The sequence below is a fragment of the Candoia aspera genome, chromosome 2, assembly GCF_035149785.1.
Source record: "Candoia aspera isolate rCanAsp1 chromosome 2, rCanAsp1.hap2, whole genome shotgun sequence".
Lineage (NCBI taxonomy): Eukaryota > Metazoa > Chordata > Lepidosauria > Squamata > Boidae > Candoia > Candoia aspera.
In genome coordinates, this window is record NC_086154.1 from 88,716,031 (window position 1) to 88,730,914 (window position 14,884).

At 35.1% G+C, this 14,884-nt stretch overlaps 1 protein-coding gene across 4 annotated transcripts in view; it reads right to left on the minus strand.

The window, feature by feature from the left end:
* CSNK1A1 (casein kinase 1 alpha 1) overlaps window positions 1–14,884 on the minus strand; it is a 48,002-nt gene that overhangs the window by 14,069 nt on the left and 19,049 nt on the right. The window contains exons 3-10 of one of the 4 annotated variants that reach the window (XM_063292420.1): window positions 14,291–14,417; window positions 10,881–10,979; window positions 8,714–8,797; window positions 4,815–4,954; window positions 2,598–2,676; window positions 1,679–1,753; window positions 1,271–1,377; window positions 42–154 (exon numbers count right to left, since the gene is read on the minus strand). In XM_063292420.1, the coding sequence (XP_063148490.1) occupies window positions 42–154; window positions 1,271–1,377; window positions 1,679–1,753; window positions 2,598–2,676; window positions 4,815–4,954; window positions 8,714–8,797; window positions 10,881–10,979; window positions 14,291–14,417 (824 nt within the window). Of the gene's footprint in view, window positions 155–1,270; window positions 1,378–1,678; window positions 1,754–2,597; window positions 2,677–4,814; window positions 4,955–8,713; window positions 8,798–10,880; window positions 10,980–14,290; window positions 14,418–14,884 lie in introns of all 4 variants that reach the window. The other 3 variants (XM_063292418.1, XM_063292419.1, XM_063292421.1) reach the window with 3 other exon arrangements.

Below are 14,884 nucleotides of genomic sequence, written 5' to 3' on the forward strand. Positions count from 1 at the left end.
CTAACCTTTCATGTTATTCTTGGATTTGTCAGTTTGCTTGCCTGTGGGGGTTTGGGTTTGCTGCCCCTGCCCACTGGAAGAGGCTGCCTGCTGTGCGGCTTTCTGCTTTAACATTGTCCAGTCAAATGTGTAGTCGTATTGATGATTCAGGGTCCTACAGAGGGTTAAAATTTAAAAAGTAAGAAAACAGTCACTGAAATACAATACTTGAATTGTTGTTGTATAAGCAAGTTTTACTGATATTCAAAATGTAACATTTTGTAAAACACTAAAGATCATGCAGTGCTGTGGTTAATAAGTAAAATTTGCTTGCAGCAACTTTCAAAGTCCTCTGGTAATTATTTAGAATTGCAGAAGCCTTGGCTGGGGTTGAAAGAGTCCCATGCATAAAGTGTAAAGCACTTCAACCAAGTTAATAGGGGAAAGGGAAACACTGATCTTCATCCCCATTTCCCCTTTTTTAGTTGAACCATGTAGGCAAAACTTCTGCAATTCTGCAAATGACCATGTAGGCCTGCTGTGATCTTGATCACTCATTTCAACCTCCTCTGCAGTTAACATTAATTTTGAGCAATTTAGAGTTGCAAAAAACAAAAAAACAAAAAACAAAAAACCTAACAGTTACAACACAGCACTAATTTCAAGTATAGTTTATGTTGAATTGACTAAATTATGAGATAGCCAACCTTTGTGGACCAAAGAAAATATCTCACAAAATGGCTGCTGTAGAGTACAGCCTGCTTAGTTCCAAAATGGCTGATATGACCAGTATAGCCAGTCACAAAATAGACACCAGAGTGCAACATGAGGTGGGTTACTCAGACACAAAATCATTCTGATATAATATCAGGCAAGAACCTCTTCCCAATGTAGTCTCTTTCTAGTAAAATCCAAATTGCTTTCCATAGTTTTTATATTTTCAGGCAGACGACTGTCAACTAAGGGAAATTTGCTTAAACACTCAATGCAATTAAATGTGACATGACAGAGTGTACTTTATTACAACAAAATGTTGCTTAGCTTCACTTTAGTTTAGTTTCTGATCGAAGGTTTATTTTTAGAACTAAGGCAAAGTTTCAGCATCCTGTTGTTCTCCAAATGTTTTGGACACATCTTTCAAAACCCTCAGACAGCATACCCAATGGTGAGGAATTATGGGAACGGGGATCCAAAATAGGTTACCTTCCCAAGCTAACCAAGTGAATCATAAATTATTGTTAAAACTGAACTGTTCTATTTGAATGTTCACGAAGAATCCTACAAGACCAACCTGAAAAGGATACGGAATAGCTGCCTCAGATACATATAATCAGGAGCTTCTTCAAAGCGCAGGCCACGGCAGTAGTTCAGGTACATTGCAAATTCTGCAGGAAATCCCTGTAAACAGAAGCAATCAAAGCAAGAGTTACAGGCAGAATTCCCTGCAATTTTTATATCCAGAAATTCAGTTCTTCAGTATTCTTTAATGGGAAGTAATCCAAAAAAAAAAGAAAAGAAAAAGTGACACTGAAAATTAAAGATAGACTAGCTATAAGCACTATAAAGAAAATTCCATTAGTACATGGAATCAAACATCTATATACTATTAATAATAACTATAGCATCCAAAAATTACTGGCTTACTTACAAAAGAAAAGGATTCGTTGCCAAATACCTAACAATTTTAAAAAGTTAGTACCTTACACAAAACTTCAACAGGAGTAGACATCTTCTTTTCACTAATCTTTTCATATTTCTGCTTCTTTGTTGCAGCCTGTAGAAAATATGGATAAATATAAATGGCACAATACTACTTTTTGTTATCAGATTATCATAGGTTTAAGTGAAATCTCACGTTCCAGAATTCACTGCAAAGAGAATGAAAATCTTTCTTGCAAGCTTTAAAGCTGCAGAGTGTCATTTACTGCAAACTAATTACCTCATGATAAGATTATCTTATATGGCTGTTTCTAGTATTTTTGTCTACAGTCAGATGACGAATAAATATAGAAATCCCATAATGCACTCGTACTAGATTGCATCTGACAGCTTAACATTTCCAACACAAATTGCTAGCACCTACCATCAGTGAACTCAAAAACATCATCTGAATTATATACCTCCTTATGAAAGTACTAAGGGATTTTCATCTCTCTCACACTCTCTCTCAGTAAGTGTGAGTGAATGAGTATGTGTGTCTACAGATCTATCTCTATTCTAATTTTTTAAGTCCCCATCCACAATCCTTCTGAAGGTGGAAAGGCTGAAATAATTTGAGCAAGGCCTCAGGATAACCATCACTCTCTGGAAAAGGGACCCTTTCCAATAACTTCTCAGAATGATTATTGAAACTGGACGACGGCCTTTAAGGCTATCTCATCCCTAATGTCTTTCTCTGAGGATCTTCTAACTGTAAGACATTTGTCAGAAATATACAGTGGGCAGGGGAGAGAAGCAGACTAGCCCATACTTTGGTTATACTTCAGCATAGGTTCAGCTGGCATATCATACAGAGATTCTATTGATTTCACAGTATTTGAATGACAAATATACAATATTGTGCTTGTCCAGTAGTTTAGTACGGCCCTTTACAACTTTGTAAGAAGTTTTTAACATACCTTTAATCCTTGCCACGGCAGGCTGGTTCTGTTAAAGTACATCAATACATATCCTAGTGACTCCATGTCATCACGACGACTGGGGGAAAAAGTCAGTTTTATGTGCTTATTCTTAAATTGTATAACATAACTTCTCAGTTCTCAACAAGTTATGAACATGAACTGTTAGTAAAATCTGCAACACACCGATACACAAGAGTACTAAATTTAACAAACTTATTTGGATAATTTGGAAGTATGCATACATTTTTTCTAGTTTTTGTTTTTCTTAGCAGAGACGATTTAGCCATATACTTCAAATTTTAGCATACTGCTTAACTGTTACAGAAAAACATATACAAGCTTTCCTGGCATATCAGAATTTATACCTCGCTATTTTCATAGCATTTTCTCTTTAACAAATGTTAACTTCCCAATTTTTATCTTATCTTGGGATGGAGTACTGGGAGAAGAAAATAACATATTAATCAAGCAACTTTTTGTAATATACAAATTTATTTGCAAAAGCAAATATTAACTTTGGACTTCAATGATTAATGAAATTATTTTCCCTCATTTTAGAAACATTTTCTACTTTGGTCAAGGACTGTGCATAAAACATGCTATGTGAGCTCCTTTCAGACCCACATCTATCTTGACACTGTACAACTGGGAGATCATGGAAACAATGGGAATTGTGTACACATGACAGCAGAAACATTATGAACTATTCTGATTCTTATTGTCCACAAAATATAAATGAAAACATTTGAAAGCTAAATTTAACCATGTGAATTTTGAAAATGTATGAAAAAATATTGCAGAAATCATGCAATTTTCATGTTTGATGACGGATACTGTAATGCCAACAAAGGCTCACTTGATATCCATCAATCATCTTTCCAGAAGCACTAATGCTGCATTAATTATACAATTTAGGCAACCATCGTAATTTAAAACAATATGCAAGCTTTCCCCTTTCAAAGCATTTGTTGGCACAGTTTTAACAAAATAAAGACAACGCGTAAGTCCAAAATACCAGTTGAATAATACTACATTGAAAGAGGTTGAACACAATTAAAAAACTACAGAATATCATCAGAAAGACAGAAAAGGCACTGATTCATAAATTATGATTCACATATCATAAAATATGTATGACAACTCCTGGTCTGTTAAGGGAAAAGTTAACTTCACCTGAAGGTACTATATTGCAGGGTTGAGAATCTTACTAGGTATGAAGTATCATTGTATAATACCATACACGCCAAAAATAATTTTATTATTTTAAAAACAGCAAGGATGAGGAGAAGAAATCTGATAAGATTTAAGGTCTTTAAAAAATATTTTAATCTAAAAATATATGCTGCAGGTAGTCCTCACTTAATGACCATTCATTTAGTGATGGTTCAGACATACGACGGTACTGAGAAAACCAACTTACAACCACTGCTCACATTTATGACCATCACAGCGCCCCCGCAGTCACGTTATCATGATTTGGGCACTTGGCAACCAGCTTGCATTTATGACCGTTGCAGCATCCCGTGGTCACATGATCACCATTTTTGACCTTCCTGGCTGGCTTCTGGCAAGCACAATCAATGGGGAATCATATGATTTGCTTAACGACCACATGGTTTGCTTAACAACCACAGTAATTTGCTTAATGACAGCTGCAAAAAAGGTTGTAAAATCGGGTCAGATTCACTTAGCAATTGAAATTCTGGTCTCAATTGTGGTTGTTAAGCAAGGACTACCTGTACTTCATATGCAAAGTGTTTCCACGCTTATATTTTTATTTAATTTTGGAGTTTTGTAGGAACCATTTAAGGATGGTTTTATATTGTGTATTCACTCTGCTGTAAGCTACTTATAGCAAACGACTTTATTTGATAAGGCAGCATGCAGGTTTGGATAAGAGTGATGGAGAGATAAAAAACATCTGTTATGGGTATTTTGGTATTTATATGCTTCACAATGCAAATATTTGCTCTACTGTAAGAACCTTTTAATTGATTTTTCTTTCTTAGCCATAAAATAACAATTAAAGATCCCAAATACTCTCACACTGGTAGGGAATCTGTGGTCCTCCCAATGTTACTAAATTATAATCTCAGCAGCCCTATCTGGCAACCTAATAATAAAGGATATTAGAAACAATTCAGCAATTTCTAGAGTTTAACAAGTTCCTACTCCCAGTTTAGAGTGCCTAATGTCAATTGTTTGGACACTTACCTCTGTTCAATGCCAAGATGTGCATTAATGCTTGCATATCTAGCTGTACCAGTGAGATTTTTATCTTCTCTATATGGTATGTGTTGCCTTGTTCTGTTGTCCCGGTACTTTTTGGCCAACCCAAAGTCAATAAGGAATAACTTTAAAATAGATAAAATAGATTCAAATTTCTAGATTGAACTGGAAATATCACAACTTTGAAGTATATGCTTATTAGAGATTTCAGATTAACAAAATTAAATTCAACTATTTTTAAAGGCAAGGGAAGTACAACCACAACTATTAATTATTACTTGAAAAGAAAATGTAAAACGTTCCTAAACTTTCTCATCTACTTAAGAAAAAAATGAATAAAATTATTCAGAGTGAGATTTACTGTAAAAACTCTGTTGATACTATTACTTCCTTATGAATGTTCTATATGTTGATTTGACTTTTTTTGCATGCCACCAAGTGTCTGTAAGGACTGGTAAGAATTAAAATATTGTGAAATAAATAGTAATTAAATAAATCTTGGCAACATAAAATTTAATACCTTCCTATTATATAAGTTACAGAAAAGGAAAAGGGGCCAATTTTATGAAGCTGTGTTTTGGGTTAATTTCTCAAGTAATTTTGCTTTTCTGCCGCTTAGTGCTACAATTTTGTTCTTTTAAAATTCTTTGGTATGCTGAAGCATTCTTTCTTATTACCATAGAATACCAGAACAGGTAAATTCAAGATCAAACTGCCACAGAATGATTTCTTCTATATTTACAAATTAAAGCACCATCCAATTTAATTAAAATGATCACTTTCAGACTGTTTGTAATCTATTGTTAGATTCTGGCACACTATAGATACAATAAATACTCTAATTAAAAACTTCATTAATTTTGTTCTATGGAGAATTTTTGTTCTATTGAGAACTGAGACTAGACTAATGGAGAATATAATTTTTAAGAGTTTAGTCTAGCCCAACTTAGGATGTGTGCTACAACTTCTAGGAATTCCTGTACATTTTTATGCCAAACTTCTACAGCCAATACAGAAAAAGGTATTTTTAAAAAAGGAGAAAAAGTTTCCTAAAATAAAAGCACAGAATAATTGACATAACTAAAATTTAGAAAACAACTGAAAACAACTAACAGATGTTCAGGTTACTAATGCCTTTAAGCAACATTTTATTATAAGCTTGTTTAATAAGTAGGTAAATAATAACAATAAACAATTGTTGGGCCTTTATAATTTGTCATAGTGAAGCTGGGGAATAAAGCTTCAATGAGAGCAAGACACACATTTAAAGCAGGGTCAACAGTTTTTTCAGGCAATGGGCATCAACATATACTTTAGCGTTTTTGGAAATACATTTTTGAAAGTAAAAAATGATTAACATTTACTGAGCTCTCATGCAAGAAAACTGAATTGGATACCCTATTAGGTTTTGCTCAATCTTTAACGGTATTAATTCTGAAAACCAGTGAGCACTATCCAGGTGTGTCGCAGGCATAACGCTGTTGACTCCTGATTTAAATTTAATTGAACACTTGTGTTTGTTACAGGTGAATGTAGATGGAAGATACTTAACCATCTATGATGGATGACCTGAAAACAGTATAAAACACAATTAAACCTTATGATTTGAAATATTAATAGGCCAATTAGTACTTTAAGTGATCCTTCTTCCTACTAGCACAAGGCATGAAAGACTATCTCATTATTTTTTTTTGAAAGGTATTATAAAAGTAGCTGAAAATATAATTTTCAGAGATATATCTATAATATATATCAGGTCTGGACAAATGCAGGGTGCAGAAAGGCCACATTCTTATAAAGCACTGGGCAGAATAATTACCCCAGATGAACAAGAATGGCTGGCATTTTCTTTTAGGAATTTTGAGATGTTTCAGATTAAAAAAAAACCTACATAAAGCCAATCCAATATTGACCATTTTATGATTTCTAGAAACAGAAATCAGTAAGTTCAAATGGTCTCCCTTATTACTTATTCTTGTACTGCAATTAAGCATTCTTAATTGATCAGATGCCCTTTGAGACACAGTTACAGAAAACTTCCATTTCAGCATAAGGTTCTTTTTATGGATCATCTGCAATACACTTTCACTAACAGAGTACTTTAAAGCACTGTATAAGAGCCATTTTGGAGTTCTATGGCATCAAGTTTTTTTTTAAGATGAACTTATCAGATTTCAATGGTGTTAAATATTTCGCTTAATGGCCAGGGGTAGATTACAGCAAGGAGAGAAGTTTACCATTTAACTCTTCCATGATAATATATTCTCACAATCTCAGACACCAAAGGCATGCTTCTTTACCCAGAAGAATGCTAGGAAGCAAGGTTACCTAGCAACATAATAACACTCTGTGTTAAACTGCTTTGGTTGAGAAGGGAGAATATTACTTGGGAGGCTAGGTATGATGCTATTTGCCCAGTAAGCCACACTTCTCTAACCTACTGCCTTTCAAAACTTCCTAACTTACTCTGCCCTCATGAATGCCCACATGAATATTGTTGATTTAGTTTCAGAGTAAATAATGAGGGAACCCAGTCAGAACTGGAATGATCTAAGGGAAACTCAGTGATTCCAATCTGAATCCGGCAAGGTACTTCTGCTGTTTCCCATAAGAGAGGTTCTTATTTGCACTATTCTTTTCTCCAAGACAGCACATTTTAACACAAAAAGGATCTTGTTATTCATAGTACAATCTACTTTTGAGGTCTACTTCTATTCCATATCTAGTTAAAGTAATTTTAGAACAAGAAGTATGACTTCCTATTAACTGGCATAGCACCCAATCTTCACACTGGCCCAATTCTTATGTAGTACTAAACCATTTTTGGCACTACCCGAACATGCCTAAACGGATCTGAATAAGGCAATGAGCGTCCATGCTTACCGTTCTCCCCTCTACCCCACTTCCATACAACCAAGTAAAGGACTTCAGTCAACTTCAGTTTCAGTTTTCACAAAACTATTTTATTAAATACAAACTAGTGATCATCCATGGAAATAAACTATGATTAGGCAATCCAGCTTAAACAGCTGGCTTGTTTAATCTCTAGTTCTTCTATAAGAAGCCAACTCCTATAGCAATTGAGACTAGTCTTCTGAAATTCTCCTCCTGCAGAAAGAGATATTATGAAATTCTAAAACCTGGCTTGGGGCTTTATTCCAGTCTGAACATGTTCCATTAAACTATGTTATAAATGGGACAGGTAACATAATTTGAGCCACATAACAACAGCATAAAAGGATGCTGCATGTAATGAAATACTATTTCAGTTGCTGCATTTCTAAATTCATGGGCCCAAAGTATCAAAATAAAATTCAGCTTTAATAAACAAATGAAATAGCTGTTTAAGGCACTAGATAGTTATTAACTAGCATTTGGTAAAATTTTAATAAGATAAAGCTACCTTAGTTTCTTGATCTACACATAAAAATTATATTTAAATTTACTGCTGGAAACAAAGTATGTTCTTTGGAAAAAGTATAGTAGGTCTTGATTCTCCCCATCCAAAATGCATTTTTTTCCAAATACACACATCACATTAGTGAAGAGGGAGATTTGTCTCATCAAGACCTACTAACAGACCATGCACTCATAGGCATTTCTGATCCTTTACAATACATTCTGTATCCGCCTTGTCATACTTCAGAACATAAAGCTACTCCTCTAGGATTAATAGAAAATTTGGGCAGTTATCCTTAGTCACATTAACATGGAGAAAAGAAGAACCTTGTAGCTTAGACAAGCACTTAGTAATGTTACATGTTTGCCAAGTATGTCTGAATAATGCCAACATAAGGTGCTTTTTGCAAATCTACATGTTTTCCGAAATAAAATAAAATGCAAATGAGTTTGGGATTGAGGTTGGAATAGAGACAGTTTCAGACCTGGTTTAATCCTGAGAAAGATGGGTCCTGAGAAGTACTAACAGTCATGCTTCTTTTCCTCTTCCCCACTGGAGATTCTAAACACTGAACAAACAATAGAGGGTGGCAGTGCATCAAACAGTATTGCTTACATTGCAACAATGGCTGGCGCAGACAGGCAACACCGAGGCGTTAGAGAAAGAATAGGGTAGCCAAATGCCATCCTTCTTCCACCAAGCACTACAGTTTTCCAAAGGAGATCATATCACACAGAAAAATTTAGATGTGGCAAGATAAATTTGAGAATGCCACTTCAAAATGACACTGCCTTGAACAGGGATAGCAATGGCAATATTTGGCTTTTATAAAAAGTAATTTTGGCTTTTATATATGTACTGCCCTTCCCCCAAACAACATAAAGGAAATAAATCTTCAGTAAGGAAGAGGTAGAAGGCATTTAGTCACCTTAAGTTCACTTTCATAAGCATGCAGGGCTTACTCTAGGAGAGGCTCAAAGAAGTTCTTGTATTAGGAGTAAGACAATTCCTACACATAAAATTTAAAAATAAATTTTAGAAATACAGCATTCCAATGTTATTGCCTATATTTTAAAGTAGTTTATTATGAAAATAACCTATTGGAACATGATTAACCAAGTAGCCTCACCAATCATAAATACCATGTCTTAAAGCAATGGATATGTGATACAAAATCCATTGGCATTTTTGCTAAAGGAAGAAAACTGTACACCATATCAATTTTTAAGGAACTGCTGATAACATACTTTTAAAGCAAAAATTGATTTAAATTCTGTTTAGATTAAACAAAGGGGATTACAATCTTATGTATAGGATAATTTGTAACATCAAACTGATATCTACAATTTAATGCTTGGCACTCTATCTAAATGGCTGCTAGAATTGAAAAATGTGGTCCTTGTTTTACGTCATCCAGTGTGACTCTAATAAGGTCACCTAATAAAGCACAGCATTATTTTCCAGACCACTTTTCCACATCACAGAAAAAAATAAAGTGCTGCAATGCCAGCTCACTATAACTGCCAAAGAATGTGGAGAAAGGGCCCAAAAAGAGAGGAAATATCAAATTAAGACTGGTTTATTTTTTTTTCTAGTTACACTTCCAGTTCTTGTCAGAAAATTAAAGAAAAAAAGTATGAAATTTAGAGATAAGGTTTAATAGAAATAGGACTGACAGTATCTTTTAAATTTGACTTTGCAATTTCTTCCCACCCCAACTCCCCAAAGTTGTTTAATGCTTCATTGAACGCCTTTAAAGCAGAATTCAACAGGTAGTTCTTGGTTTGATTTTGCTCTAAAATAATGGCTCCAAGTTGGCATTCATACAGGCAAACAAAGGTAACATTTTATAGCTAAAAATATCTAAAAAGTAAAACGCGGATGGCTTATGCAGATCCAATCTGTATGGGAATGTTGCTGCAATATAGAATCACATCACATACATTCTCCCAAACTTAAGAATTTCTATTTAACAGCATGCTTAAATGCATTGCCAATGCTGCCTGTCTGCCCGAGCTCAATACAGAGTATAGCAAATTTTACTCTCACAAGCTAGCCAAGAATATTTTCCAACCAAGTTTCAAAAGAAAACATGCATCTCCAGCTCAATTATCTATCACTCCCTTCTACCCACACTTAAAATCCAATAAAATATTAACAATTGTTTCAGTAAGCAAATGTTAATCTGTACCTACCCATAAACTGCATTCTGAAGTTCCACAGGCTTGTGAATGCACAGAAAGCAGTTAAATAAACAGAGCTATATTATTACAAACCAGTGTTTCTTTATAAATTGATTATACCCAATTTAAAATCTAGGTAACTGGAAGTCAAGGATCCACCATGCTAGTAAATGCAGCAAACAATACAAAATCAGTTTATGGCAAGCTGTGCTACTGTAATTCAATGATTTTGAATAATCAATAGGATATTTTAATAGAATGAACTTGGGTATGCGATGAAGCATACTGATTTGCATAATTAAGGTCTGCCAAAGGCTGGGATCATAGGTTGTATCTGCCTGCAGTGGTATGATTGAAAGTCTCTTCTCTTGATAAATACTATTAATCAATAGGTAACTCAAGCAGCACAACTTTTCAATAAACTGTATTTTATGGTAGCTTTTTCATGCAAAAAAGTATTAGACTAACCTTATTACAGTGACGCCCGATACCCATTAGAAAGTTATCTGGTTTAATGTCTCTGTGTATAAAATTCTTTGTATGCACATATTCAATTCTACTGATCATCTGTAAACAAGAAGAAAATTGGTCAAGGTTTAAAAGCATTTCAGGTATGATTTCAATATATTTTAGCAATAACCTGTCCTATAATTTAAAAATAATTGCATCAATCCTGTAAATAATTTAAAGCACTTAATAAAACTGCTCAATTTTTTAAATAAAGTAATGCATTTGAATATTAGATAATGAGAAAAGGAACACTATCTTATGGAGTTATCAGCAACAGCCCCAGGAGTGGAATCTGAGAAGATTACCATATTGCCCAGGTAAATTAAACAGAGGGTCAGTGCATGTCACTTTGGCTGAGTGCCTATATGCTAGCCTAATGGCAGCCTGTGGAAAAGAGTTCCCCTGCCGAATCAGTATTTTTACTCTGTGCTCCCTGCAAAAGCCATCTGCCTAGGACTGTATTAGATGCCTGAGCCTGCTGCTGCAAAGTAACCTTGCTGTAGAGGCAAGGTTGTAGGCTGGTTAGCTCAATGTGAAAGGTATGTTGCAACTGGGATGGGGAAGGGCTTTTAATGAGGGTAACTGTATTGTTAATTCTACTGGAGCCTAGTATCATGAGTTGCATTAGGGAAATGAAGGAAAAATTAAGAATGGGAAATGGCCTAGAAGCACACACACTCAAAGTAATAACCAGTAGGAAAAGATATAGGAAGAGGATGCAACTTTACTACATGTGTTGGAATCTGAGCTTCTTTTCAGATTACCATCTACCCAAAGAGATCAAGGTGACAATGAAGACAACCCCTCTAAAGCAAAGGCCCAGCTCTTCAGTGCCAGGTCTGTTGTTAAGCATTTATTATTCAGAACTGAATTTCGTTGAAAGCACTGCCCTGGCATATATCACTGAGACTTAGCTGAGAGAAGAGGAATTCAGCAGGTTAGCACTGGTGGGCAGGAGAATGGCATGGTCTACAGCAAGGATAAACAACCTATGATTCTTTTGCCTTCTCTGATCATGACTACAGAAAATGAATAGTGCAGCTTCCCACCATTTTGAAATGGATGACTCGAGTTTCCAAAACTCCTCCCAAAATCTTGCCTCATGAATGTGAGTAATGTAATCCCATCTATTTTGTAGCCCTCAACCACCCCATTTTGGGGGCAGGGGGAATACTTAGTGGTTTGTAAATCTCAAGATGTAAACGAAGTGTCTGTGCTTATCTAAACCATCAGGGCACACCCCAATGCCAAATTGCAGGAGGCATTCACTCTTGTCTAAAATATGCAGTTACAGCACTATCCCTAAATATGACAGGCTATGGTATCAAGGCTGTTTTGGCCACAGTTTGTGTATTATTTTTATTGGAAATTGAATGGAAGGAGTCCAGCTACCGCTTCTTAACCATCCAACTCCAAGAAGCATTCAGTACCCTTGAATCATACCTGATTTCAATAATATGGTAGATGAGAACAAGCTGAAATTAAATTAATACAGGATAGAGATGCTGTTGATAAATAAAAAACTGGATTCAGTGATTAAAATTCAGCCTGTTTATGATAGAACTGCATTGCCACTTAAAGTGCATAGTCTAAAAATTATCCTTGATCCTTAGGTGTCACTGGATTCAGAATTGGAGGTGAAGACCTGTCAGCCCTTTGAGGTAGTCCAGAGAAGAAGCACAAACCATGAATACCAACACTACCTTTATTGTAAGGTTACAGTAACAGAATCTTGCAAGTCTGAAAGCATTTCTCCCCTCCCTTACTTTTACTTTTCCAGAAAACTAGTGGGGGTCCCTTCTGAGATGCTTTGCCTGCTCCCTTTCCTTCTGTGGGCTGAGATATCTTTTACATGACAGTTGTCTAGGTTGTGCCTTTTCTTCCTGTCTCTCAAAGTTACTCTGAAAGACCATTACAAGTGCGCATTTACACAATTATCATTGCTGTGCCAACTGTAACCCTTCTTGATTTTTTTTCATTATCATTGCTTTGGTTACATCCTATCATGACCACTGGACTGTGATTTTTATGTGACCATCTTTGAAAACTGCCCAGAAGTTGTAACTGGTACAAAATACAGCAAACAGGGCTGTTAATGGTGCAAAGTACAGGGATCACATGATGTTGGGATTAAAAGACGTGTACTGCTTACCATTTGCTTACTAGATGCAGTTTAAACTATTGGTATTAATCAGATATGTACACAACCTACACTAGGAAAATGGAATAGTCAGGCAGCCCTGAACTGTGGGATATTCTGTTGTTCCTCTGGATTACACCAATCTCAATATTGTCCAGTGGTTTTCCTGAAGTAAATCCACTGAATTGGAAGTTTGTGCCGTTCTTAACAAAATAAGGCTGGAATATATCTCAAATGGCAGAACTGGTGTGATCCAAAGAAGAAACAGAAGAATTCCACAGTTCTCCAGAAACGTCCATTATTCACATTCTTGACATTAATCTTTAAAGCCCTGAAATGGCCTGAGATTATCCTGTCTTTCCAATAAGATCTGCTGAATAGGCTCTTCTGAAAAAGCTATAAAAAATCCAACTATTTGACATGTGAGAGAGGGCCTTCTATATTGCTTCACAGAGTACATTTAAAAGATCCACTGGCACATCTGTTTTGCTAGGCTTTTAACTGTTAAGTTATTAATTTTCACACATGTTTTAACTTTATGGATTGCAGATTTTGTTATTTTATGATTTTTGTCAGCATTCTTGAGCATCTGCTTGAGTAGAAAAGCAGGATATAAAACATATACATAACATTAAAAGTGCTATGCTGTATATTCTATAGAACAAAAAAAAATAGTTTCTCCATAAAGTCCTTTAATTATTTTGAGCCTTTATCATGTATAACATATATTCATATTATTGACCACAGAAAAATAAGTGATATGTTATTCATATCTATTCTACTTATTGTTTCATATCAACGGAATTTAAATTTCTGTTCTTAACTATGTCACTGTTAAATGATGAATATACTTCCTTGGAACTACTGGAAAATTTTTAAACTAGGGGCAGACAATCTGTGGCCTGCATGTACTCTCCTATTCCCAACTATGCAACTATTCCACCACCACCCTATCCTCCAAAATAATGTGGTTAATGGGTAGCACAGTAGCAATTTTATTTTCCTACAGAAAATGGGCCTTTTTAAAAAGTGCAGTATACCTCTGAGGTCTACAAATCCTGTGCTATTCATCAAGTAATATCCCATTAGCATTATTCTTTTATCATTCTATCTGGCTCAACTACTCAGTGCACACATTATAAAGCCATAATTGAAAACACAAACCAAACTACATTTTAGGGAACTTTAGTATTCCCCACCCAAGTGCAATATTTGCAAATTCACATACCTGGTCTGCTAACATAAGTACTGTTTTCATTGTGAACCTCCGAGAACAAAAGTTGAAGAGATCTTCAAGACTGGGTCCAAGAAGATCCATGACTAGAACATTGTAATCTTTTTCTTGACCATACCACCTGCAGAGAAACAGAAATCATTAGTAATGTTAACCTAAATAGAACTGAATAGCATTAATTATTTGTTAAAGGTGACTCCAATAATAAAATATCCTTAACAGTTGTAGTTTTCTTAAAATTTTGAAGAATCAAATTTTTCAAAACCCATTTAAAACTATAATGGTCATTTATAGTTTAAGAAATGGTTCCCAATGGCATATGTGCAATAGATCAATATGAAGTATCCACACTGTCTATCCAAATTATTAGTACGTGAAGTCTAATGACTTTTCCTTCCTTTTTGTTTGGTTCTGCCGTTGCATTTGCCCCCTATAATCAAGCAGTGAAAAAGCCAAGAAGATTGAAGGTATTATATACGCTAAAAGTATATATGGCACAATAGCATCACTATATTGCATCCTGCATCAATATTATAGTCTCAATCATCCAGATAATTCAGTTAGTTTATGAACCTCAGCCTACTTTAA